The 26,208-nt window shown below is 43.6% G+C and overlaps 1 protein-coding gene across 1 annotated transcript; it reads right to left on the bottom strand.

The window, feature by feature from the left end:
- CALR4 (calreticulin 4) lies at positions 1–26,208 on the bottom strand. Its single transcript, XM_014737265.3, has 9 exons — positions 26,057–26,208; positions 20,236–20,337; positions 17,158–17,361; positions 14,633–14,727; positions 13,180–13,389; positions 10,915–11,028; positions 10,062–10,205; positions 5,384–5,476; positions 1–790 (listed from the first exon to the last, which is right to left on the bottom strand). The coding sequence occupies exons 1-9, from the start codon at positions 26,073–26,075 to the stop codon at positions 545–547; spliced, it is 1,227 nt and encodes a 408-aa protein (XP_014592751.1). The 5' UTR covers positions 26,076–26,208; the 3' UTR covers positions 1–544.

Genomic DNA, 26,208 nt, shown 5'->3' with positions numbered 1-26,208 from the left:
GACTTTCACAAAGTATCTTTATGTTGAGAAGAAGTCTAATTTTGTTTTTAAATATTGATACCTCTGCAAGAAGAAAACATCATCGCCCACAAGTACTACCATCAGAACTGCTCAGTAAACACTAAGCAATATAGACATTTAAACAAAATAAAACCCCTGGGATACGTTGAAAGTGAGGACCAATCTTATACAGAAACTTATTTACCAACAATTAGTTTTACAAACACCATGATGATAGTAGTAATAGCTATATTTGTTGACTGTATGTTTATATCAGGCACTTTACACACATAGCTCATTTAACCCCTATAACAACTTCATGAAATAGTAATTATCACCCCCTTTCCAATGACAAGGAAATAGAGGCCCAAAAAGGTGATGTGACTTTCCCAAGGTCGTACAGAGCAAGAGAGGTGGAGTAGAAATACAAATCCAAAGTTCATTCAAAAAGAGCAAGAAATTTTGCTCCCCAGGTTTTGCCAACCTCACGAACATTTGTCCTTCTAGCCACATCATTTCCTCTGAGTGTAACCATTTTACCAAGTTACAGTTCATCCTTCTCGTCTACACGGACTTCGTTTTTACCCAGAAACCCACTTTCAGCCTCATCTTCTTTCATCTGCCTGTCATTTCCTGGTGTCTCAGCAGAATCCTCTTCACTTCCCTCTTCTTCAATTCCCCAGATGTCATCTTCCCTTTCCTCCTCCTTTTCCTTTGTCTTCTCGGCCTCTTCTTCCTGTTTTCTTTTTTCCATTTCTTCATACAGTTCTCTCCATTGCGTCTCCACGTCCTGTTTAGAATGTGGAATTTCAAAATAATTTACAGATGGTACAAACAAAGTTAACCCACTTTGGAAATGTCTGGCATCTTCCCACACTCTTAAAGATTTCTGGGATGGTGTTTATTTACGTACAAATTTTCAGTATGTGTGGGCTGGAGAGAAGTGTGTGTAATTTGTTCGTAAATAAAATTGGTTCTGATTCAACAAACATTCACTGAAAGCCTATAGCATTGCTAAGCATGGTGCACAACAATCTGCACACATTATTTCTATTCCTCACAGCAATGCATGAGGGAAGTGTGACTAGTCCTGCTTTCTAGATGAGGGATCTGAGGTTTGGACTGATTAAATGACTTGCCCAAGCTATACAACTAGTGAGTGGTAGAATCAGGATTAGAAACCAGGTTTTCTGGGTCTGAGTTTGGCCCTCTTTCTGCTATATCACAGTAATACAGTCTTTAGGGAACTCTTTGAATTTGCTTTTCAACTGTGACCGTTACAAACTTGTATTAGGTCAAAAATAGGACTCCTCTGTGTTCTCTAATGTGTTCATCCAGATCCCAGAATCTGATCCCTAGAGCCATCTTCATAGATGTTTCTACTCAGAGGGGCCTTAAAAAAAGGATACAGTCCAAACCCGTGTAAGGCTTTAATCCTCACCTACAGAATCTGGGCCAAGTGGTCTTTTACCCAGTCCTGGGGGCCAAAGCTAGATTGAGGACCTGCACGCCCAGGAGGCTAGGGCCTTCTAGAATCCTGCTGGGAGCATCTTGTGTTTCCCACATTATCAGGGGAAGAAAATCTCTCTTTCAAACAAACCTTCATTTTCTTGTGGCTGGAAAGCACTGGCTACAATTAATGTCTCCATTTCTTCACTTCCCTCTCACTGCTCTGCTCACTGATTGTTTCCATCTTCCACTCTTTACCAAAACTGCTCTTGCCAAAGGTAACCACCAACTCCACCAGCTCCTCAACTCCACCTGGACCTACAACAATCCATTGAATCTATGTCCTTTTCATTAGACCTCAACGAATTCATGTCCTCACTTTTCTCCTTTCTTTATTTTCGTGTGATCACACTCCCTTCAAACATCTTCAACTCCCTTGCCCTTCCCTCCCTTAGCTGGGCAAATCCTCAACTCTGGTTAAATCCAGCTCCCCATGCCTGCACCTAAGCAGAGAAGATGGGGAGAGAAAAACAGCGAAATCAAACTGATTTTCCTCTTTTAAAACTCGTTATGACTAAACTTAAATGAGCCCTTAGTGCTAGCCAGTGAGCCTACTACATTTCTGTGTTGATTCACTTTCCTTCTCCTTAGGTAACTATTTCTCATCTTCTTCTCAAACCTCCAACGCATCTTTCACAATCTCATGCTAAGTTGTTGGCCTTAATTCCCATTTCACAATCAGAAGAAATTTTCCACATGCTCTGTGGCAGCCATGGAGGTACGCCACTTGGATTTCTCTTGAAGAAGAACTTGTCAGTCAGTTATGAGAAGTGCAGTGAGCTAATAGCCTGGAGCTGCAGCACCTGGGGGTCCACCGCAGCATTCGAGCCCAGGAGATGCTGTTCCAAAGCAGCCCCCAGTCAATGGCTGAGCATAGCGGCGGTTCTGGCATCTGGCCATTTCCTTTCCTACATAATATTCTTCTATAGTCAATCTTTCCACTGGAGCCCTTGAGAGCTGGTGAGAATTTCTCAGAGCTGTATCGCATTTGGCAGCAATTCCTACCCAATCCTCCTTCTTCCCCCGTCTCCTTTCACAGGTGTCAGACTTCCCTGCCTATTCCTGCACCCTCTACCTTTAGACTTTCTCAGGTATTATCCACAATAAGTCTCCTACATTTCTAACTCTATCTTGGTGTCTGCTTCCCAGAGAATCCACCTGACACATACTCCCCACCATATCTACCCATCTACCTGTATTTATTCTCAGATAGTCATTCTTCACTCCTGTGGTTATAGATGAAATATCTGTACTCCTACAGAAAACCAACCCATCTTCCGTGGCAATAGATCTCATCCACTCTCATAGTCTCAAGAAATTGCTCCAGAAATTCTCTTCTATATTGTTCCTCTCTTTATTGGATCATTCCCATTAGTATACAGGTAGGCAGGAAGATCTATACAGAAGAAATCCTGACCAACATTTCCCTTTACCTACCCCCCCATTCTCTACTCTTTTTACAGTAAAACTCCTCAAAAGACTAGTATAGACTGTTTCCAGTTGTTCTCCTTCCATTCTTTCTCAAATCTGTTTTTGCCTATACCTCTCCACTGAAACTGTTCTTGTCAGTGTCACTAATGAACTCCATGTTACCAAATTCAGCGGTCCATTCTGAGTCCTCATCTTTCTTGACCATTTGACACAACTGATCTGTCCTTTCCCCTTAAAATACTTTCTTCACTCGGCCTACAGGATACTACTCGGTCTTGGTTCTCTTTCTGCCTTGCTGGCTACTTTTTCTGTTTTCTTTGCTGGTTCCACTTTATCTCCCTGATCTATCTCTAAATATTGGGGTGACCCAAAGCTCATCTGTGAATCTCCTTTCTATATATACTCACTCCTTAGGCGATTTCAGCTAGCTTCATGGGGCTTTAAGTGTTACCTGTAGGCTGATGAATTCCAAATTAATATCTCTTAGCCACACTCATATCCAATTGCCTCCTTGACATTTGGATTTCTAATAATCATCTGACTTAACATTTAACAGTCATGTTATTTATTTCTGTCCTCACCCCATCCCCAAATATGCTCCTCCCTTGTTCTTCTCCATCCCAGTAACTCCCTCATTCTAGTCACCTGGATCAAAAACCTTGGAACCATCCTTTTTTACTCTCACTCATATTCCATATCTAATCCCAAATGTCATATTTCATATCTAATCACTTCTATGAGTTTTGCCTTCAAAATGGATCTGGAATCTGAGCATTTCTCTTTATCTCCACCACTACCACCTGCTTCTGCCTTTGCTCCACTATAGTCTTGTTTTAATTTCTATAGTCTTTTGTAACACAGCAGCCAGAGTAATATCTTAAACTGTGAGCCAGGTCATCTCACTCCACTAAAAATGACTTCAATGGCTCCCCATTTTACTCGGGGATGTGGCCCCAACTACTCTCCTTCTCTCTCACTCAGCTCTAGTCACACTGGCCTTCTTACTCTTTCTTGAACAAGCAAGTTATGCTTCTACTTCAGGGACTTCGTGTTTGCAAAGAGAGAACACTCTCTAACTACCCAGAAGGCCTTTCTTCTCCAGATAGCTACATATCTTCTCCAGATAGCTTGTTCCTTACTTGCCCCTAAATGTTACTTACTCAGCAAAGCCTCCCCTGACCACCCCTGATCTCAGCCCTCTCTGTTGCTTTATTGTTCTCCACTGTTTATCTCACCACCTCACTACATACGTATTCACTATGTTTCTTGTTGGTCTCTCCTAACTGAATATTAGCCCCATGAGAGCAGAAACTTCTCTGTTTTATTTCACTGATATCTCCCCCACCACTATAACAGTCTTTGAACAGGCACTCAACAACGATTCGTTAAGTGAATGTCTGGTTTCACAATAGTAGGTACCATGTATTGAGCACTTACTATATGCCAGGAACTTATAAGATAGGTGCTATAATCATTCCCAATTTATGGACGAGGAAACTGAAGATCTGAAAAGTTAAATAACTTGCCTAAGTTCATACAGCTAGTAAGTGATGGAGCTTGGATTTGAACCTAAGCAATCTAGCTCTAAAACTTGTATTCTTAACCAATATGTAATATTGCTTCAACAAAACAATATTAGATGATAACCTTAAAGTAAAAACAAAACAAAACCAGACTAAAAGTCTAATAAATTTTTATTTTTTTCCACGATGACTATTTCAATGCTTCTTTGGAAATATTAAGTACCAAAGTTCTCTCAAAAAATTTTTTTTGGTGCCTGTGTTTTGCTAAGCAGTAAACTCTAAACATGAGCTTAATCTGCCTATTGGGTAATCCAGCACTGGATTATTATTGGGTAATCCAGCACTGGCCACAAACCTGCTTGAATGGACCTTCCTGCAGAACCAGGAAGTCTGGATGGAGGGTGTCACCATCCTGAAGCCATTGGGCCAACTATCACTGCACCCACAAAATAGCTCTAGGAGAGCAGGGAAGCTGGTGAACAGCACTAACACCTTCCTCCTTTCTCCAAGCCATGCATCAGCAACGGGTTCAGTGTTTCCTTACTAGATCACCACACCGTGAGCAGGGAGTGTGACACAGAAGGAGCATGAGTTCCAACTCAACAAGTTAAAGGCTGTACGTGACCTTGGGCAGTTTATATATACTCTCTAAATCTCAGTTCCTACATCTGAAAAATGGGAGTAATAACACGTGTCTTGCTGGGTCGTTTTAGGGCTAAGTGGGATAATTTTCGGAAAGTGCTCACAGAGTCAGGTACAAAGTTGTAGATGTCCGATGAATGTGCGTTCTCTCCCCCACCTCTCAGGGCCATGTGACCAGCAAGTGAGACAACGACTGTGAGGCTGACTTTTAAAATGCAAAGAACAGTACACAACTGAGGAGTTAGACATCTGGAATTCAGAGTGGGAGATTATCTTACTTTTCTTATTCCCCAGGTCTTATTTCCAACCTCTTCAGCAAACTCTTCATCATTGGTTAGAAGGAAATTGTCAAAGATGCTGCCTGATTTCACCTGTTGAAATGAAAACAGTCGGATTATAACTAGAGCAAAGGTGATTAAGAAATCACCTAAGGGTCTTGCTAAATGCAGATTCTCAGGCCACAGGCCCAGAGATTTTAATCAATAACTGAGGTTGAGTGAAGGAATACAAAGGTGATTAATAATACAGAGGGTCCAGGGTTAGCTGAGCCACTCTAGAGAAAAGTTAATTTGCTATTTGCCGACGTTCTGTGCTCCTCAAGCCCCTACCACTATTTTAGAGGGTTGTGAAGAAATTTTCATCACTCTGCTAGATTCCAAATTGCTGCCCAGTGGCTGTTGCCCTCTCTCAAGTTGACAGCACCTACCTCTGATGCCACTTATAGATGCCCTTTTAAAGCTTTTCTCCTTAATATAATCAGAAAAACTAAAACATAGGGAAAGGAAAAGGTTTGACAAAAAGTGCGAGCAGAATTTAGATCCTCTACCATATTTCTCTATTTTCTTAAAATTAGATATTTAGTACCTACAATTAAAGGAAAAGATGAATTGTCAATGATATATAATAATTTCAGTGTTTGTTTTTTTAATGATAAAGGAACAGAATAGAAAGAGCATAGTCACGGAGTCAAACAAACCAGCTCAACCACATACTAGCTATGTGACTTTGGGTAAGTTACTCAACTCCTCTGACCCTATTCCCTGATAAAGTGTTGAAAATAATAACTCCCTTTCAGTGTTGTCATGAGAATTAGAAATAATGTATATATCTCTAAAGCAAAGTGTCTGGCAGATAATAGTTACTGAATGAGCGTAATAGTATCATAACTTCTCAGTATCTGGATATGTTTCAAAAGGAGCAAAAGAAAGGTCATTCTGTATTTTTTTACTTTAGCAGTATGTTAAATAAATCATCAAGTTAATTGTGTGGGAGCAGTCGCGCGACCAAGAGAAAATTTGCAGCATAAGTTATCATGGGTCCCTCCTCCAGGGTTTGAAAAAAGTTTTGTTTTTTTAAGTAAGAAAGATTTTTATTTGGCTTACATCATCCCACCAGCCCTGCCTCCAACAGAAAAATAAATGACAAAATAGCCACTTTGAAGAGAGACTGTTATTTTGCTCTGAGACATTTTTAAAATCGGTTTTAATTATTCCTTGTGCAACTTTAAGATTTTTTTTACCTTTGGGGTTTTTTCTTTTGAGTCGTCAGCAATCTTGCTTTGAGAACTGTGCAGTTGTTGGCCCTTCCATTTTTCCTACTCCCAAGAGAAATGTTCCTAATCTTCCCTGTTCTCTTCAGTGCCCCCTTGTCCCTTCCACCTTCCACTACACTCTTGGCTCTGTCTCCAACGAACAATCAGGATGTGAGGCTCAGTCCTGCCTCCTAAAACTTACTAGTGGAGTGACCTTGGTCTACTGACATCCTGTCTATGCCTCCATGTTTTCATCTGGAAAATGGAAGAAAACATACCTTCCCTGCTTTCTTCATATAGCTCTCAAAAGAAAAGAACGTGTGAGAAAGAGCTTTGCTAGACTGTAAAGCCTAAAAGGTTAATTCACTGAAAGTTACCTGGTTTCCTATGCTACCCCACTTGAATCATAAAATGGAAAGAGGATAGGTTTGGGGACTTAGCTATGGGATCTTGACAAGTCAAGTCACCTCTCTGAGTCCTCGGCTTCCTCCCGAGTAAAACGGAGAGGGAAAGGCCTACCCTCCCAGCCTCACAGGGCTGTGCCACAGACCATATGACTTAAGGGATGTCAGTGTGCCTTGCATATGGCAAGGATATACTCGTTGCATTTTGTGTCACTACTCCTTCAAAGATCACAAGTACCAAAGGTAAGAAAAAGAATTTTCTTTGTTCACTGCCATCTCCTCCCAGCTCTGTTCTAGTGAAAGAAAGAATGCAATCACTTCTGCCAAAGCAAAAAAAATTTAACAATTTAAAAAGGCAGAGGGCCGGCCCCGTGGCCGAGTGGTTAAGTTCACACGCTCCACTTCAACGGCCCAGGGTTCAGATCCTGGGTGCAGACATGGCACCGCTCGTTAGGCCATGTTGAGGCAGCATCCCACATGCAAACTAGAAGGACCCAACAACTAAAATATACAACTATGTACTGGGGGAATTGGGGGAGAAAAAAAGAAGCAGGAAAAAAAAAGAAGATTGGCAACAGTTGTTAGCTCAGGTGCCAATCTTTAAAAAAAAAAAAATTTAAATAAATAAAAAGGCAAAGAGACTGTGTATGGACATGTCAGAACAGAGAGCAGGAGGGCTCAGGGACTAAGCAAGAAAGTTAACCAGCTTACTAGGTTGGGACCCAGCAGGGACGGGGAGGGCAAAAGGGCTCCAAGCATCTGACAGCCAGAAACTGAGTTGGGGTGGGCAGGGGACGGAATTCCCACCCATCTCCACGCTAAGAGTCACTAGGCTCTTCCAGTAAGGCACAAGGCCCTGCTGTGGTAAACTGGCTGTGCCAAGTTGGCTGAATGGGGAAGGTGGAGTAGGGCCTGTGAGGGCCGGACCCAGTTGGAACTTAGAAGGAAAGGATGCTTGCAAGGTGATGTCAGCGTTGTGCAGAACTGTGTCACAAGAAAAATAAAAAGGTAAAGAGATAATGCTGGAGTTTTAGAAATGTAGTCTCTCAGGCTTCAACCCAGACCTGCTGGATCAGAATCCGCATTTTAATAAGATTGCAGAGGGATTCACGTGCATGTCAAAGTTTGAGAAGCATTCTTTCAGCACGGTTTAAATTCTCAAATAGAAAGTTTTGCCTGCTTGGAGAGGCTGATAGTACTCAGAGCAATTAGTGCCAAAAAGATTTTTTAATTTTGCAGATGAAAAAAGATATAGTGTAAAATGTGTAAAATAATGTTTTCAGTGCAAAAAAAAAAAAAAACCCAATGCATTTTAAGGTAATAATTAGATTAGGCATATTAATATGACCACATATTTTTACAAGATGTAGAAAGTTCCCATTATTTACTAAAAAGGGACAAATGAAGAAAAAGAGATAACAGTGGGAATTTGTGCAAACTGTATCCACATTCTCCAGATAAGAAAGGAAGGAAAGAAGGACACGTGTCCCTCCTTCCCTCCCTTCCTTCCTTCCTTCTCTCCTGAGCCCCTACTGTGCATGTGGCAATTTATGGACATCATCTCCTTGCACTCTTATGCTGGTCTTACTGAGCTGGGAAACCAAGAAAGTGGGAATAAACAAAGTGGAAAATAAATAAATAAACCAAAAATCTTCAAATAGGGCATGTCTGTTCAAGAGACCTTTGATTGCCCTGAACTGTTTAAATCACTGGGCAGAGGCAGATTCCCTGGCTATGGGACCTTCCAGGATACACCCAAGGACAAGTGGCTGTGGTTTCTGGAGTCTCTATCGTATAGTGGCTGCAGTCATTAAGGCAAGAACTTTAGAGGGTGACACTGTGTTTGAATCCTGTCTCTACCATGCATTAGCTGTGTGCTCCTGGGCACGTCACTTGACATTTCTGAGTTTCAATTTTCTCAAATGTAAAATGTGGTAATAATAATGGATAATAATACTTACTTTACAGAGTTTTGAGGATTAAAGGAGGTAATAGAGGTCAGGTCAGTGTTGTAACAAAAGTGAGTTCCCTTCCTCTCCAAGGGAATTCTTTCAAGACTACATAGATTGAGGTCTCCTGGGCCCAGGCCTTCACTCTGGGGCCTGCACTTCTCCTGAGTTGGGAAAGAGTCCTCCCCATCTTCAGTAATGGTTTCAGGGAAGAGAAGGATGGAGAGAACAACTCTCCAAAGACCTGAGTCTCTGAGCCCTCTCTTTCTCTCCCAATCAGAGCCAGGCAAGATGACCACCAGAGAGAGGGAGGCCAGGTCAGGACTGGTCGTCATGGCTGGGACAATCACCCCAACATCTGTCTGAGGATTTCAATACATCAAAGTTTTACCACATTTCTGATTCTTCTTTGTCCCCAGAACCACTCCCGAGAAGCATGTAGGACCAGCACAGGCCATATAAAGTACTGGAACCTTGAACCTGGTCTCAGAAAGACCTGCACTGAAATCCCAGCTTTTTTGCTTACCAGATATATGTCTTCAGGCAAATAACTTAACTTTTCTGACCCTCAGTTTTCACATTTAGACGTAGGAGATTTCATAGTGAGAATTAAATGGCATACGCAATATCTCTAACACAGTGCTTGGTACATGGTAGGGACTCAGTAAATTTTAGCTATTGTAATTATTAGGACGAATACAATTAGCCCCATTTTTTGGGGAGGTGTTTTTTTTTTACTTACCATATCAAAGTTTTCCATGTTTCTCATAATCTCATAATTATGCTCTTTTTAAAGTTGAGACATAATTGACATATAACATCATATTAGTTTCAGATATACATGATTCGATATTTGTGTGTATTGCAAAGTAATCACCACAGTAAGGCTAGTTAACATCCATCACCATACACAGTTACTAAATTTTTAGCCCCATTTTAAAGATGAGCAGTTTGAGGCTTTGAAAGATCAAGGCTGGTTCAAGTCTTGTAATTTCCAGCCTGGAGCTCTTTCCACCTTGTGGAAACTTTAGAGGGACTATTGTTGGGTAGCTCGGAGCACAGAGAGCCTTACCTGCCAAAGGTCCAGGCCAAGAACACTGATGTTATAATAGTGACAAATGGTGAGGTCAGGCTTATATTTAGGGTTGTCTATTTCTGGATGAATCCATTCCCCCTGGTAATTAGGATTGTCGATGATCCGAGGTTTCCATTGTCCCTAAGCAAAGAACCAAAGAGTAAACATGGCATTTGTATTTTTCCATTCTTCTGACCTCATGCAATCAGAAAAACCAATCTATTTATAAAGATAGCTGTGTATTACACATAAAAATTCATAGCAAGATTCCTGGAGCTTCTTTCCCATTCTTTGAGCTAATGCACAAGACTCCTCCAACTTCCCCTTTCTACCCAGAGGGAGCTGAACAAGGTCACAGGGACCCATTTTTGAGCCTGGCCCCATCTCTCGGCATAAGTTTATCCATAAAGTTAAGAAAATGTAGCTTCACAGGGAACATCATCAAAGGACTCTGGCACTTGGAGTCGTTCTCTTCCCGGTGTGTGGCACAGAAAACTGTGGCCAAATAAAATCAGTCATGTTTCAGTCAATTTATCTCTGGACCATTTGATAGCTGATTCTTTTAGTTCCCTCTTGTTTCTGACAAGAGGTCAGGAGTCAGCCCTTAAAAAGAAGTTTCCCCTCCCCCCAACACCTTTGGCCCATTCATGTCCTACCCTTTCCCTTTCTGGACTTCTTCTAACTTTCAGGTCCTGACCCTAGACCCATTTCCTGTTTTGACCACATTCCTTTGGCTGCTTTCCACCACTCTGGACAGACCCCAAGATTTCAGAGGTTCTGTTTTGTAAAGTGAAGTTTACATTTCTTCTATCTTATTTCTCACATTCATTGGAAAGAGAGACCCCTTCACCTTATAATTCAGATTTGGTATCAGGGGCCCTTCCCATTCCCCATCCATCTCTTCATTCCAGTCGTCCGGCTTCTTGGCATCTGGGTCTGGGATGTACTCAAAATCCTCCCAGTCCTAAAACAAAATGTTCCTCCATGAGGACAGATGCGTGGGCTGGGATGAAACTGGGGTCCTTAGTACAGGGAAGCTGGACCTGGCCCCCTCCCTCCTGTCCTTAACCCTGTGAAAGCCCGGCTCAGGACTCTGTAAACAACCCAGTACAGGAGGGAAAAAGCCTTCAAGCCACTCCAGACTCTCCTCAGGTTCACTATCACTCTGAGTACCTTAAGCTCAAATAAGATGGGAATTTCCCTTATCTCTGACCTCAACCCTCCCCCAATCATGAGCCCCTATTGTCAGAACAGGTCTTCTAGCCTGAGTCCCTCTTCCTGAAGACTTCTCTTGGTAAGCTTCCTTGTAGCCCAGCATGTTCCCAGACCTTGTATCAGTCCTCCCTTGTACCCTGGGTCCCTTCTATTTCCCAAGAGCTCCAAGTCACATACAGCCTACCCCAACTTCCATATTTCTTCTGCTGTGGAGCCGCCAAGGCAGTTCACCTTGGTGCTAACCATTTGCCCAGACTGACTGAATGAAGGCTTCAGTGCCAAGCCCACTAGACTCACAATCAGTCGGCAGCATTGCGACTGGGTAAGGTACTTGTCTGTCTCAGCTGCTTTGTGATTCCTGACCCATAACAGTCAGCATCCTATCTTGGGAGCTATAGTCTTGATAAAGCCCCATCTATCTAACCAGTTTCCATCTTCTCCAGGTCCACTCACTAGGGAGCACAGAGGCCTACATCATCTCCCTTCTCCCCCAGGCCTTGAGCCAACCCTGACTATAACAGATACATGGTCCTCACCAGGTGGGAGGGTCTATGGTTAGTCTTGCTGTTCCCAAGCCTGCCTGCTGGGCCTAGAAAAAATCTATTCCCTAATTTCCCCATGGTGGTGAAGGCCTAGACACTGCCTGATCATCTACCTTAATTTCCTGAATACGCCTTCCTCCCCCTCGGATTGGAGTCCTTTTCTGAATCTCCCTACACATGGCTGGGCAACTGCCTGCCTCTCTGCAGGCCTCTCCTTGGGGACTGGATTCCATGCTGCCCTTGCTTAACCCAGAGCATCTCCTCTGCATGAGGCTGAATCTGCTCTGACTTGTGGAATAGCAACGTGGCAGGCAAGGCACTCCATGACCCGGCTCCAACAGACCTTTCCAACCTCATCTCCCACCACTCTCCACCCTGAACTTTATGCTCCCAAAATACTAGACTGCAGCTTTCAGTTCTTTACACAACCATGTTACTTTCCACCTGACTGTAGTGCCTTTACTCCTTCTGTTCTCTAGGTCTGGAATGTCTTCTCTTCAACCCAATCCCCGACTTCCCTTGCTCTAGTGAATTCACTGTTTGAAATGCAGTGCATTACTAACATATAAATGCCATATATTAAGGACTTACCATATACCAGGCACTATATTATGTATATTAGCTCATTTAATCTTTACACATAGGTATTATAATAATCCCTGTTTGTGAAATTGACTTTCACATCAGTTATTTTCCTTGCCCAAGGTCTAACTGTTAGTAGGTTGGGGTCTTACTCTTAGTAAATGGTGGAGCTTAGATTCAAACTCATATCTATCTGACCCCAGAGTCTGTGTTTCCAACCCCTAGGTTAATCCAATCACTCAAGCACTGCCTCCTCCTTCCCAGACCACCACCTGCACCCCAACTCAGGCTGGGTTAGGAGCCCCTTTTGGGCTCCCACAGGATTTGGCTTCCCTGACTTGAGAATTCTCAATCCCTAGATTGTCCTATTCCCAGCTGTATCCAGTACAGAGTTCCAGTGAATGATAATGAATCTATGAATATACTCCACATGCTCCCCATATCAACAACTTGGAGTCAAAGAGATCCAGGTTTGAATGCTGGTTCTAAAGTATATGTGCCTGGGCAAGTCATTTCATTTTCTAAGCATCAGTTTCCTTACCTATCCTAACGCAGAGATTACAGCACACTGCTCACAGAGGCTGCCAGAAGGATTAATAGACCCTCAACAAATGTGAGTTGCTTCTCTCTTCCCTCCAGGTATCTTTGGATACCAACATTTAGCTGCACACCTCCTTGAGGGATTGATGCCCTCAGTCTGTGCACCATTTCCCAGCTTCCTTTTCCCATCCCACAGCCAAGATCTGCTCCTGCTTCCCAGCTAAACACCCTCTGACCTCAGGTTTCTTATCTTCAGGATCCTCTATTTGAAGACGTTCATCCCATTTCCTTGGTTTCCGGGCATAGGGGTCTTTTATCTTCCTGGGAGGCAAGAAGTCCCAGTCATCCTCCAGATCCCCAGCTGCTACTTGTTGGTTGTCAATTTTGACCTCATAAGTAGCATTGGGGCGAATGATCAGAGTGTACAAGTGAGTGTCTTTATTGATCTAGAAAAAGAATGTGGAATATTTCAGTTCCACATTGGACATCTTTAGACCTCAAGCATTAAACACATCGCCTGAAACAGACCCTCAGTTCCTGAATGCCACCCCCAACATATTCACAAACACACTTTACCACATCCCTCATCCCATTTCTCTGGTTAACCCAATAGAGACTCTGGGTCTCATTCTCCTAGTACATACTCCTCTGGTCTCCCCAAGCTCCCATCCTTCTCTCCATCACAGCTCTGGTCATTCTCTGATCTTGTCCATTTTTCTGTCTGTGCCATTAGACTGTGAGCTTCTCAACGGCAGGGGTCATGTCTGATTCATCTGCCATATCTGCTGCTTCCAGCACAAGTCCTTCCCCAGAGGAGGATCTCAGGGAGCCCCTGCATGTACAGCGCCTGCACAGTCCTGCTAGGGAAGGCCTTGGGCCTGAACACAAGTTCTCCAGTAACCCCGGACCCGTGGGCTTCTCTAGACTCACTCTCGGCCTCTCGCTTGTGCTCTAGCTGTGCCAAACTTCTTGCAGTGCCACCTTTTCTCGAGTCTCCTTGACTTTCCTCATGGGTTACCTCTTCCAGGAATTCAATCCTCCCTAAAATTGTCACACTCCTTCACAAGACCAAGTCATGTGCATCCTTCAAAACTCAGCATGGGGGAAACCTCTAAGAAGCACTTCCTTAGCCTCCAGGTTGGGTTGGGGGCCTCCTCTGTCCTCTCACAGACACTAATCAGACTAGGTAGTCATCCTCCTTTGCTTGACTCTTACCTTCACTGGACTGTGAGTTCTGTGAGCTTAGGGGCCACGTTTGGCTCACTTTATCTCTAGCCCAAGGCCCAGCACAGAGCTGGCACTCGGTGAATGCCTGTTGAGTTGCTAATGAAATCCAACTATTATCCTCCAGCCAACCTAGATCTGTCTAACCTGATGTTACTAAGATAAACCCACCCCCCATTTCTAAGCCCATCACCCCCCACCTCCTCCACTTCTTCCAACATCTAGCAGTGGGGAACTGGGCATGCCAAGTGTTGTTCCAAGAGAAGACCTTACATGACTTCCTAGGCTTCCAGATCAACCGCTCCTATGTGAACTGTAATTTACAGCACTTCTCTAGGTCTATTTTCTAATCTATAAAATGGAGATGATAGTATTTAACTTATAGGGTTTTTGTAAGGATTAAAAGAGATAACATACAAAATGCTTATCCTTCCCCCCAGACTGAGGACCAACCCGCACACTCACCCTGCACTTGATGGTCTTGTTGTTCTCATGGTATTTCCCTTGGTAACGAAGGATGACCTGTACTTTGTTGTTGCCAAAGCCACAGATGTCAGGGCCTGGAAATTAAACCCCAGAGCATGATTTCACACCACTTTTAGGCAGTTTGCCTTGTCCGAAGCCAAGACGGATACAGCCTGTGTATTTATCAAGGTCCCAGCAGAAAATAGATAGTATACTCAGATTTAGGATTATTTGAGGAGAATTTAATAAAAGGACTATTTACATTGGTAGGGGCAGAACACTGAGAAAATATAAGGAATTTTCCTATTCTCCAGGCTAGCACAGTAGGGCTGTTCCCACCCCAAGGCCTGAAGGTGGAAGGAGTTGGAGTAGTTACCAGAGCCCAGAAGAGAGTCCTCTGGAGAGAACAGCCAAGAGAGCAGCTGTGACTTTCAGTCAAGGGACACAACCCTCTTCCCTCCCTCTGATATCCTGCCAGGGTCCCCCTTGACCAAACCTAACCAGAAGCCCCTCCTGTGTCAGATACTTTGTACCATGTCATTTAATTCTCACAACAAATAGGTGTTACTAGCTCCACTTTTAGCTAGGAAAACAGTGGCTCAGAAAAGTTAAGCACCTTGCCCAAGGTCAAACTGCTGGTAAGTAGCATTGCTGGGATGCAAACCCAGGCTTAGCTGGAAACAGAGCCTGGGGCTCTTTCTGCTTTGTGAAAACTTTAGAGGGAACTGTTGATCAGTGGTTCTGAGCCTAGAGAACATAACCTGACGGAGGTCTAAGAATAGGTTTTAACCTAGTTTTCAACCTCACCTTCCAAGTTACTGCTCTCTGACTGTTCTAAACACACACACACGATGTGCTCTAACCATATTGGTCTTCTCATTTTTCTACTTGCATTTAAATTTCATGCCTCTGAGCTTTTGCACACAGTTTCCTCTGCCCTCGTTACATTTCCTCCATCTCCTGCCTATTAAAATCGGACTCAATCTTCAAAGAACAATTAATACCTCCTCCAAAAAGCCCCTAGCTGGACTAAGTCAGGCCATCTTTTGTGATCTCATAGCACCTCACCAATACTGTTTTCAAAGTATGTCTTTTATTCTGTGTTTTAAAAAACTATTTACATGCCTGTGTCCCCACCAAACAGAAGGCTAAAGGGTGGAGTAGGAAAAAGCACAGGCTTTAAAGCCAGACGGACCGGGTTCAAATTCTGGCTTCCCACTTACTCACCTTGGGCAAATTTCTTGCCTCTGTTTCTTCACCTGTAAAATGGAGATAACTGCTCAAACTTGTTGGGTTGTTTGAGCATCAAAAAAATAATATTCACGTGAAAAGAAAAAATCACATTAAAAAAATTATTTCCAATTTTCCTACTACAACCACCACGTCGTATACATATATAAATTCCTTGTGAGAAGGGTGGATTCTGAAGAAAATAGAAACAGGCAAAGACACACATTTTAGACACCCAGAGTGCTATATTGCTCTACATAAGGAAGAGATTAAAAGATAAGAAAGAAAGAGAGTTGAGGGAGAAGGGGTGCAGATGGAACAAGGGCAAAGAAGCTGAGAAGGAGGATTTTGGCAAGGGCCTAAAGAGAGACATCTGAAGCTCCTTGGGAAAAGAAAGAAAAGTTTAGGGGGCCAGCCCCGTGGCTGAGTGGTTAAGTTCATGTGCTCCACTTTGGTGGCCCAGGGTTTTACCAGTTCAGATCCTGGGCGCAGACCTAGCACTGCTCATCAGGCCACGCTATGGCAACATCCCACACAGAAGAACTAGAATGACTCACAACTAGGATATACAACTATCCTAGGGCTGCACTGGGGCTTTAGGGAGGAAAAAAAAAAGAGGAAGATGGGCAACAGATGTTAGCTTAGGGACAATCTTAAAAAAGAAAGAAACAAAGAAATGCTTAGAGAGAATTTTAAGGAAATTTGGCTGTATGACGTGTAATGTAACCCTTTCCTCTGACTTTGCACAAAGACACACGGTGAAATCCACATTCTTCATCAGTGCTTTGGGAGCTGGATTAGTTGTTGTTGTTCGTTGGTTTTGAAATATCAACCACATTGAAATAGGACTCAAGGCTGGAGCTAAGTCAGAGCTGGACTGCCCCAAGACTGAGGTTACAGACGCAACACTCTGGACTCGCTACAGATATCGATAAAGGTCCTTTCCCTGACCTTCTGTGGGCAAGAACCCCCTTCAGAGCACAAAGCCTCAGTGTAGCAGGTACATTTGAGAGAGTCTGCACAGTTTGTGATCCCGTTCTCCTTTGCTGAGAACTGGGGAATGTCGCTCTCTACTGTAGCCTTGTTAATACCACATGACTCTCCACCTCTTTGGTCTATTTATATTAACATTTAGGTTTAGAGTTGCTTTTTTACAGGTCTTTGAAGTGTCTTACTGCATAGGGAGGTGGATTACAAATTTCCTGCTCCAGGTCCGTCTGAGCCTTTTTCGACAACTATAGTGGCCCTCATGAGGACCTCCTGGGCCTGACAGCTGCTGCTATCAGAGAGCTTACCAAACATGACGTAATATTCCGATTCCGAATGCATATCTTCCTGGTTCAGGGTGTCCGGAAAGAGTTTCACGTACCCGCCGCCACAATCGATGCCTTGCTCGTGTTTTACTGAAAACTGAACCACCAAGGTCTCGTTCTCATTGCTGAACGGCCCAAACCTGGTAGAGAGGGCATAAAACTTGGCGTCTTCGCTGGTCTGGAGACCTGGGAGCAGAGAGCACAGAGTCTTCAGGCTTAAGTACCCAAAGGGCAGCCAGAGTGACCAGCACTTGGTCTCACCAATCTCTGGTAGTTTCTTACATACACCTGTGTACGAGGTGTTGCTCTGGATGCTTTCCACACATTATCTTATTCGAGCCTCAGAGCAACCCTGCAAAATGGGTATTATCTCCACTTTACAAATTAGGAGTCTGAGTCATGGGGAGGTGAAGTGACATGCCTAGGGACATAGCGCTAGCGAGGAACTAAACTGGGATTTTAAGCCAAGTTTGTCTGATTCTTTCTTTCCTCTATACCATGCTGCCTCTGATTTTCAAGAGATACTTGAATACTGTTCCGCAGCTTTACAAAACACGACCTTGTTTCTTCTGAGACCCCCTGGGTGGCCAGACTCAGGCTCTGTTGTGTACGACTGCTGCGGTGGCAAGAGGCCCAGCACTGCCTCTTAGAACAAATGGTAACCATCGCTAATATTTATTGACTTTTCCTGTTTACAAGCAATACGCTTCTTTCACGTGTATCACTGCACTTAATCCTCCTAACAACGCTCGTGAGGTGGGCTCTCCTACTATCCCCACTTTACCATGAAGTCATTGAAGCTGTTTCATTTGTCCAGGATCACACAACCAGTCTAATTCCAGAACCCCCATCCGAAGATTTTCCTCCTCCTCCAGAGAATATCAAAGCTGCAAGGGATCTCAGATCCTTCCAGTCCAACTACATTACTTTATAGATGAGGAAACCAAGCCCCAGAGAGGGGAAGTTACTTATTCAAGATCATACAATCACAAATGACAGACATGTAAGCCAGGTCTCCTGATTTCAGGCTAGTGCTCTTTCCATTATTCCATGCTGCTGCCCAGCTAACTGGTTATGGCTCCGACTGTTACTTTAACTCTCTGAGCCTCAGTTTCCTCAACAGGAAAATGTGGATTATTCCTACCTTACAGGGTTCCTATGAAAGTCAATTGTACCCTATAAGGTAAAGTCAAATAATAATGAAAAGTACCCTAGAATGAAAGTCAAATGGGTAAGACATAGGAGAAGCACTTTGTAAACTGTCAACATAAAATGGAAGAGGCTGTCATTACTCATGCTCTGTGAGGGTCCTTCCTTCATGATCCCACAGCACTCTACACTTCCCTGAGTCGCGCTAGGTTGAAACTAGATTTATTTGAGTCTCTTTGAATAATTTTTAAGCTCCTGAAGGGCAGGGGCATCTTTATATTCTCAGCATCTAAGACAAGTTCTGGCATAGAGGAAAGGCTTAATAAGCATGTGTTAAATTACACAAAAAGGTCACAAGTCCTGATTCAGATGTCTCTTGAGCAGTTTTTGCACAGCAAGCTCTGTGCTAAGCACTTTCATGTCTGCTACTGCGTTAGGAGCTGTCTGTGTTTTAAAGAGTGTGCTTACTTCCCCAAAGATCTTGAGTGAGGCTAGAGCAGCCAGAGAAGACCTCATGGAGGGGTGAGTGGGCACAAGAGAAGGAGCACTAAACCCGTGGGCAGAAGACCAAGATTTGAATCTCTGCTCTACCAAACCTTGCTTGTAGCCCAATGTAATCCCCCCTCTCTGAGCCTCGTTTGTACTGAGGAGCCCTCCCAGACAATCAGGGGGAACCTACTGAACCCGAGTGGGACGAGATGTGAGGAGCAACAATCAAGTCAAGCAGAGGAGACGGGTGGCTGTGTAGACTGCTCTAAGAGCCACCAAGAAGCTGATGTCCCACAGGTCGCTCAGTCTCCAATTCTCTCTATTTTCCAAAGTGGATAGAAATGAGACTGTAAATGCTCAAGCCAGTTTGCAATTCTCTCCTTTCTTTTTTAAGATTTTATTTTTTCTTTTTCTCCCCAAAGCTCCCCGGGACATAGTTGCATATATGTTTTTTTTAGTTGTGGGTCCTTCTAGTTGTGGCATGTGGGATGCCGCCTCAGCGCGGTTCAATGAGTGGTGCCATGTCCGCACCCAGGATCCGAACTGGCGGAACCCCAGGCCGCAGAATTGGAGCATGGAAATCAACCACTCGGCCACGGGGCCGGCCCTGCAATTCTCTTCTTTAATAAACATGAAAATGAGATTCATAACAGTAGCCAAGAGAGAGAAGATGGGAAATCACTCCAGCAGACGATCAGCGGATTCTATTTATAGGACAAAAGCTTTCTCAGGGAAAAAACCCTTGCCTGCAGACCTTGTGCTCCGAACTCCCCCTTCCCTCATAATATTTGGCTCTTCTAGCAGCTCTGTCTAATGATCCTGACAGGTGATGATTATCATGTCCATCTAATATCAAGGCTCAGAGAATGGAAGACTTGCCCAAATTATGCAGCTAGCAAGGCATTTAGCCCCAGATCTTTCTGCTCCACTCTCCATGGTACCATGCTGCTCTAGGGGAGAGCAGCCTCTGGAGGTTATACAGTGCTTTTTCCTGTTTCAAGCAGTGTTATATAAAAAAATTCTAAGGTTGAGGAAAGCAACATAGTCCAGTGACAACGGACACAACCGTGGACTCGGAATCAGATCTCAGCTCTGCCTCTTGCCAGCTGTGTATATAGCCTTAGGCAAGCTACCCAACCTCTCCGAGACCCCTCTGCAAAGCTGAGAACATAACAGTAACCACCTCGTGGACTTTTTAGGAATATTAATGAGGATAATGTGTCTAAGGGCTTATGTTTTAAATTCCTCTTATTCGATAAACCGACATTATTATCTTTGTGGAGAGTTCCTTCTTGTCCATCTACTATCTTTTTCTTTTTAATTCTAAGAAAGAAATGAATTGGTAATCACGGATAAAAACAATTGTATGAAAGTTAGAATTTTCCCAGTCAATTAGCATATTTCTGAATTTCCAGCATTTACCTTTATCCTTTTCTTTGTCTCCATAAAATTTCCCCGCAGTGAGCTGAAATTTACCATAATCCGGCCTGTGTTTAGATTCCACCCAGCGTTTTTTCCATCCATCTATGGGGGTAAAGAAGAAAAAAAGCGACACATAGAAATGATTTGTGTTTTCTTAAAGAATAAAATGCAGCTAGGCTGACCAAGACTTATGGGAACAGTAGGGGAATATCAGGGCATGACCACAAACCCCCTCACTCTGATGCCTGAATCCCACTATTTGTGCACCACCCTGTGGAGTGGCTCGACTACCAAATGGTTGAGCCACTTACGCGTTAAGGCTCCACTCCACCCTCCTCTATGAGAGTTAAGTAAAACCATCATGGGAATGTATGGTTGAAAGGCATGAGACAGTTTCATAAAAGTAGGTGGAGGGGCTGGCCCGGTGGCACAGTGGTTAAGTGCACACGTTCCGCTTCGGTGGCCCGAGGTTCGCCGGTTCGGATCCTGGGTGCAGACGTGGCACCGTGTGGCACACCATGCTGTGGTAGGCATCCCACATATAAAGTAGAGGAGAATGGGCACGGATGTTAGCTCAGGGCCAGCCTTCCTCAGCAAAAAGAGGAGTATTGGCAGTAGTTAACTCAGGACTAATCTTCCTCAAAAAAAGACAAAAGTAGATGGAAAAATATGGTCAGGGGGACTAAGCCCTTATACATATTTATGCTTAGTAAAATAAAATAATAAAATCAGCTAAGTAAAGAGATTAGCAATACTATTTTATCCTTCTTGAATTAGTCATGATGATATTGAACAATCAATTTCCATTTACCCTTTTTTATTGCTTAAACTTTTTAGACTCTCCCTTGCAGTTTCAAGGAGATGCTGATAAATTTGTTTTGCTTTGGCATAGATGGCATGTAGACAAAGAGGTATTTTTTTGGGAGCTGGCACTCCATCCAAACATTCAGTGCCTTTCTGATTTTATGCCTCAGAGTTGCTGACTCGCATTTCCTGGGCCCATCACGGTCCCAGAGTCACAGGGCAACTTGGCAGCTTGAGAGGGAAGAGGTCTTAGGGAAGCCTTTATTTCATCTCCTCCCTGCAGTGGAATGGATATTTCTCAAATCCTACTACCCACTATCTAGGGTAACTGCCTTAGCTCTGCTCATGAAAACCACACATCAGCATACATCCAATAAGACTGCCCTGAGCTGACTCTGTCAAGTCTGAACAGACTCAAGTCTGATGACTCAACCACCTCCCCTCACGAGGCCCAGAGGACAGACGGGCTTGCTTTCTGTGCACCTCCCCTGTCTCTCCCAAGATCTCAGTGTTGGAAAGGCCCAGAAGTCTCAGTGACCCCCTCACGCATCACCCTTGAGGAAAGGGCCCGAGGAGGTTCTTTCTGCCTAAAGTTGCTGTGGCTTGAATGGAGTGCTTCCTGCTTCCCTGACCACAGTTGACTCAATGAATAATAAGGATTGATGCCAAAGTCAAAAGACTTGTTATTGTGCATTAGGCCCCTGTGTGGCTAAAATTTCACCTCATTTCCTCCCACGGACAATGCTATGAGATAGGTATCATTAGTTCCATTTTACATCTAGTAAGTGGTGGACCTGAAATTTGAACCCAAATCTGTGTGATTTCAAACACTGCCTTTCTTCTAGAAGAAGAGGAAGATAGAGGGAAAAGTGCTACAAAGGAAAAAAATTCTATAATCACAATAATAGCTACTGTTTAGCAACCATGCGTCAGGCATTGTGCTGCGTGCTTTATATGCATTATCTCATTGCGTTCTCATAACAGTTCTGTGATGAAAGTCCTGTTTTTCCCCCCATTCAAAAAATGAGGAAAGTGAAGCTCAGAAACTTGTCTAAGAGCCCAGTTTGTAAGTTGGTGTGTAAGCCAGGCTCAGACCCAGGCCTATATGACACTGAAATCTGTACTTTTATTGCCTGTACTACATGGCTTCCCATCTTCCCATGAGGTTATGTGTGTGAAAATCCTTTTGTTTGAGGAAGAGTGGCCCTGGGCTAACATCTGCTGCCAATCCTCCTCTTTTTGCTGAGGAAGACTGGCCCTGAGCTAACATCCAGGCCCATCTTCCTCTACTTGGTATGTGGGATGCCTACCACAGCATGGCCTGCCAACCGGTGCCATGTCCGCACCCGGGATCCAAACTGGCAAACCCCAGGTCGCTGAAGCAGAACATGCGCACTTAACCACTGTGCCACCAGGCGGGCCCCGAAAATCCTTTTATAACCTAAAGAGTATGCAGTATGCAGCAAATGTAAGAGTCAATCATAATACTTTACAGTTTGTAATTAAGTTATTTGTGTATAATTTGAATAATGTCTGTTTTCTCCCACCAGAATAGTAAGTTCCATAACTTTTTTACTTACCATTGTGTCCCCTGTATCTAGCACAGAGTAAATCACCAAAAATATTTCTTGAATGATTAAATGAATGCATGATCACGTCTTCTGCCTCAACCTTGCAAATGGATCGATTCATTTCTTAATCCATTTGATAAATATTAATTGAGCCTAACAACCGTGTAGAAACAGTTGAGCAACTTTGACCTTGAACTTTCTGGTAGGAGGGGTTAGCATAGAACTCAGGAATTCTTACCACTAATTATTTTTCTGGGTGAACAGTAGTGATACATATCAAACGACACAATTTGGGATGTCCCCCTAATAAGGAGTTTTTCTTGTTAGGAGAATAACGTCCCATGGCTAATTAAGTTCCACTTTAATGTTTTATACTTTTCCTCTTAACATGGTAACATCTTAACCCCATAAAAAGGCTTAAGCCAGAATGAACTTTAGTGCTCATTTAATCTGACCACCTCATATTACAGATGGAGAAACTGAAGCCCAGAGAAGGAAGGGACTTGCTCTTGGACACAGAGCTGTCGGTTGCAGAGCTGAGACTAGGACCCAGTTCTTCTGCACCCAGGTTCTGGGCTTATTATTCCTTCATTCAATAAATATTTCTTGAGCATTCACTCTGTGCCAGGCACCAGGCACACGGACATGAATCTGACAAAGTCCCTTCAGGGACTCAGGCTTCAGGGAGCTCAGAGTCTGGTGGAAGAGACCGGCAAGTAAATAATTACAATACAGTGAGGTAAGGGCAGCAATAGAAAGAAGCACAGGGCAGTGAAATTCACTGACTGGCCCCAGAGTCAGGATAGACTTCATGGAAGGCATGCCCAAAGAAGTAAAAATCAAAAAGGCTGAAAAGGTGAGGGTGTTCTAAACAGAATGACTTGTATATGCAAAGGCCCAGAGGCATGAAATAGCATGATGTTAAAAGAGAAATATAAGTAGTACTGTATTGTACAGGGGAGAGGAGAGGTGAAGAGAAGAGAGGAGAGGAGGGGAGAGCAGACAGGCCAGCTCAAGGAAAGCTCTTATTAATTGAGAGCAAGAGAGCAGTGTATTAACCAAAGTTAATATCTTTTTTCCTCTGCTAAATCTTTCCTTCAAATTGGTCAAATATCTGTATGTCCCCAGAGATCCACCCAACGGAAACTAATAGGTGTTTAGAAGCTGGCACATCTAGCTGATAAATGCACATAATCACAGCCAAGTCCGTAAAGATACAGAACCAAGGGGGCCAGATAATCATGATTCCTCTGTCAAATAAACTTATCTCCACATTGTACCCCCCATGATGTCTGGCTTGTAGTGTAGCTCAAATCTAAAGACTGGGCTAGGGACTCAGCTCTTCCACCAGCTTCAGCAGCATCTTTAGCCTCTCTGAGACTCAGTCTCCTCATCTGCAGAAATACACAGACACAGAGAACGGACTGGCGGTTACCAGAGGGGAAGGGAAGCGGGGAGAGGCTGAAGAGGGTAAAGGGGGACATTTGTACCATGATGGACGGTGACTACACTGTTGACGGTGAACATAATGTAGTCTATACAAAAGTCAAAATATAATGACGTACACCTGAAATTAATGTAATGTTATAAATCAATTTTCCCTCAATAAAAAAAGTCTAAAAAAGTGAAAAAAAAAGGTGGGGGGGGGCAGTTACCTAAGTCATAGAGTCTCTGGGAGAGGTAAATGAAACAGCATGCAACACGGTGTTAGGCACATAGCAAGTGCTCAATAAAGAATACCAGAAGCTGAATCTGTATATACGTGTACGTGTATACAAACATACAGAACATCAAAGGGAAAGGGAGAAATATTTTTAGCTTTGAAGGTAAAAGTTGGGCCTTTTCTAGCACCTAGTCCTGAGCCTAGGACAGAATAGGTCCTTAAGAAAATGCTTGCATAATTAGATGAAAATACATGTTTGCTGCATTTACTCAACATCATCAGATGGTATTCTGCAAAAGAGAATTTGCTAAATAAACTAAAGCTTAACTCTTCAGGTGCCAAGATTTTGTCCGTCATCTTCAATGGAAAATTTTTGTAGACATGAAAGGGCCTGACCTCTTATATAGAGAATCCTAAAGAGAAGGTAAAGTCACCTGAAGACTCAGGCTCTGGACTCGGGGGGAACGTACAGGGGAGGTGTGGGTTTGCCTTGCAATGTTTCTGTCTCCACCGTTCCTGTTCCTCTGTGAGCACTCACTTCCCTCTGAGGTCAGTGTGCTTGCCTCTAGCAATCTGCTCAGCTCTCCTGAGATCAGTGGACCTACGCCCCTGCTGACGTGCCAGCCAGCTTGCCTGCCCACTTCCTTTCCTTCCTTTCTGCCTGCCAGTCTTTCTGCATGTCTGCCACCTAGTCACTCAAATATTTATCAACTGGGAAACAGCCTTGTTGGGTGGTGAACAGCACTGGATAAGAATCTGATCCTTCCCACTTATTTCTGTTTATGCCTTGAGCCAATCACTTTTCTGAATCTTTGTTCTTATCTATAAATAAGAATTATAATTAAAGTCTTTAAAGAAGGGAACACTGTACACAGAGAAGGTGCTCCACAAATGTTTGTTGAATGACAAGTGGGCAGGAGGACGGGCCAAATTAATTAAGATAATAAAAATAACTATTTCTGCTGTCATTGAACGGGCAGCTCTGGCGGCCCCTCCATTTATTTTGTAGGTAGTCATTTCTAATCAAGGAAGCAGATGGCCAAGTTTGCTAAGAAAGTGGGCATTAAATAAGAGCCTGTATGTTCGAAGTAGAAGGGAATACAAGTCCATCCCTTATATATTTACAGAGCACCTCTACTGTGCCAGTGAGAGCGCTCGACACCAGGGCACCAACTGGACGGAATTCCTGAGCCCCCAAGCCCCCAAGGAGCTCACAGTCTAATGAGAGAGATAGGCAGATAAAGTGCTTTCTTATTTTAGATTTCTTGAGTTTTCAAAGTAAAAATCATTTACTGTAGAACATGTAGAAATCCCAGAAGAAACAACTAAGCAGTAAAAACACCCACAATCTGCCTCTCAGAGATGACCGTCATCAACATTTGGATGTATTTTCCTCCCCTTTTTCTTCTGTATGTTAACAATGGCCTCTGCTCTCGCCTCCACATCCCTGCAGCCTCGGGAGAGATCCTTGCCATCAGTTTGTACTTGAGACCTGGAAAGGCCAGCTGGATTAGGCCTCTTTGGTTTGGGCATCAGGCCAGAGTGATTCTCCTCCAGGCCCAGCATGTCCAAGTACTCACAATCTGCAGCCGGTCCCAATCGCTTATCAGTCAGAGGCCTGAGCAGCAGGCTGTTCCTCAGCCCTGCTGGGCTGTCCTCAGAGGGTCCGAGCCAGCTGGGCACAGAGGCCCTTTGTCTCAGAATGTCTCCTCGGCCAAGTTTTCATGGTCAAGTCTGAGAGTTGACAGAATTAACATTCACACGCACACACACACACTCATACCTTGTGACTCCTGCATCATTCAGCGCTTCATCTGAATTCCAGTTTCTTTCTGCCTCATTTTGTACTTTTACAATGGCACTGCCAGCACCATTAGGCCTCCCCTCGCACCTATTTGTATCACTAATTCAATGATTCTCCAATTCAGTCAGCCA

The sequence above is a fragment of the Equus caballus genome, chromosome 2, assembly GCF_041296265.1.
Source record: "Equus caballus isolate H_3958 breed thoroughbred chromosome 2, TB-T2T, whole genome shotgun sequence".
NCBI classification, from domain to species: Eukaryota; Metazoa; Chordata; class Mammalia; order Perissodactyla; family Equidae; genus Equus; species Equus caballus.
Note: the sequence above shows the minus strand (reverse complement) of the source record. Positions and strands in the feature narration are given on the sequence as shown.

Bases quoted from the DNA above. Each gene is read 5' to 3' on its own strand.
- CALR4 (XM_014737265.3), bottom strand. The intron at 5,477-10,061 runs GTAAGGCTCTCT...TCATTTCAACAG, and splicing joins TTGGCCTGGACCTTTGGCAG to GTGAAATCAGGCAGCATCTT. The intron at 791-5,383 runs GTAAGATAATCT...CATTCTAAACAG, and splicing joins AGACCTGGGGAATAAGAAAA to GACGTGGAGACGCAATGGAG.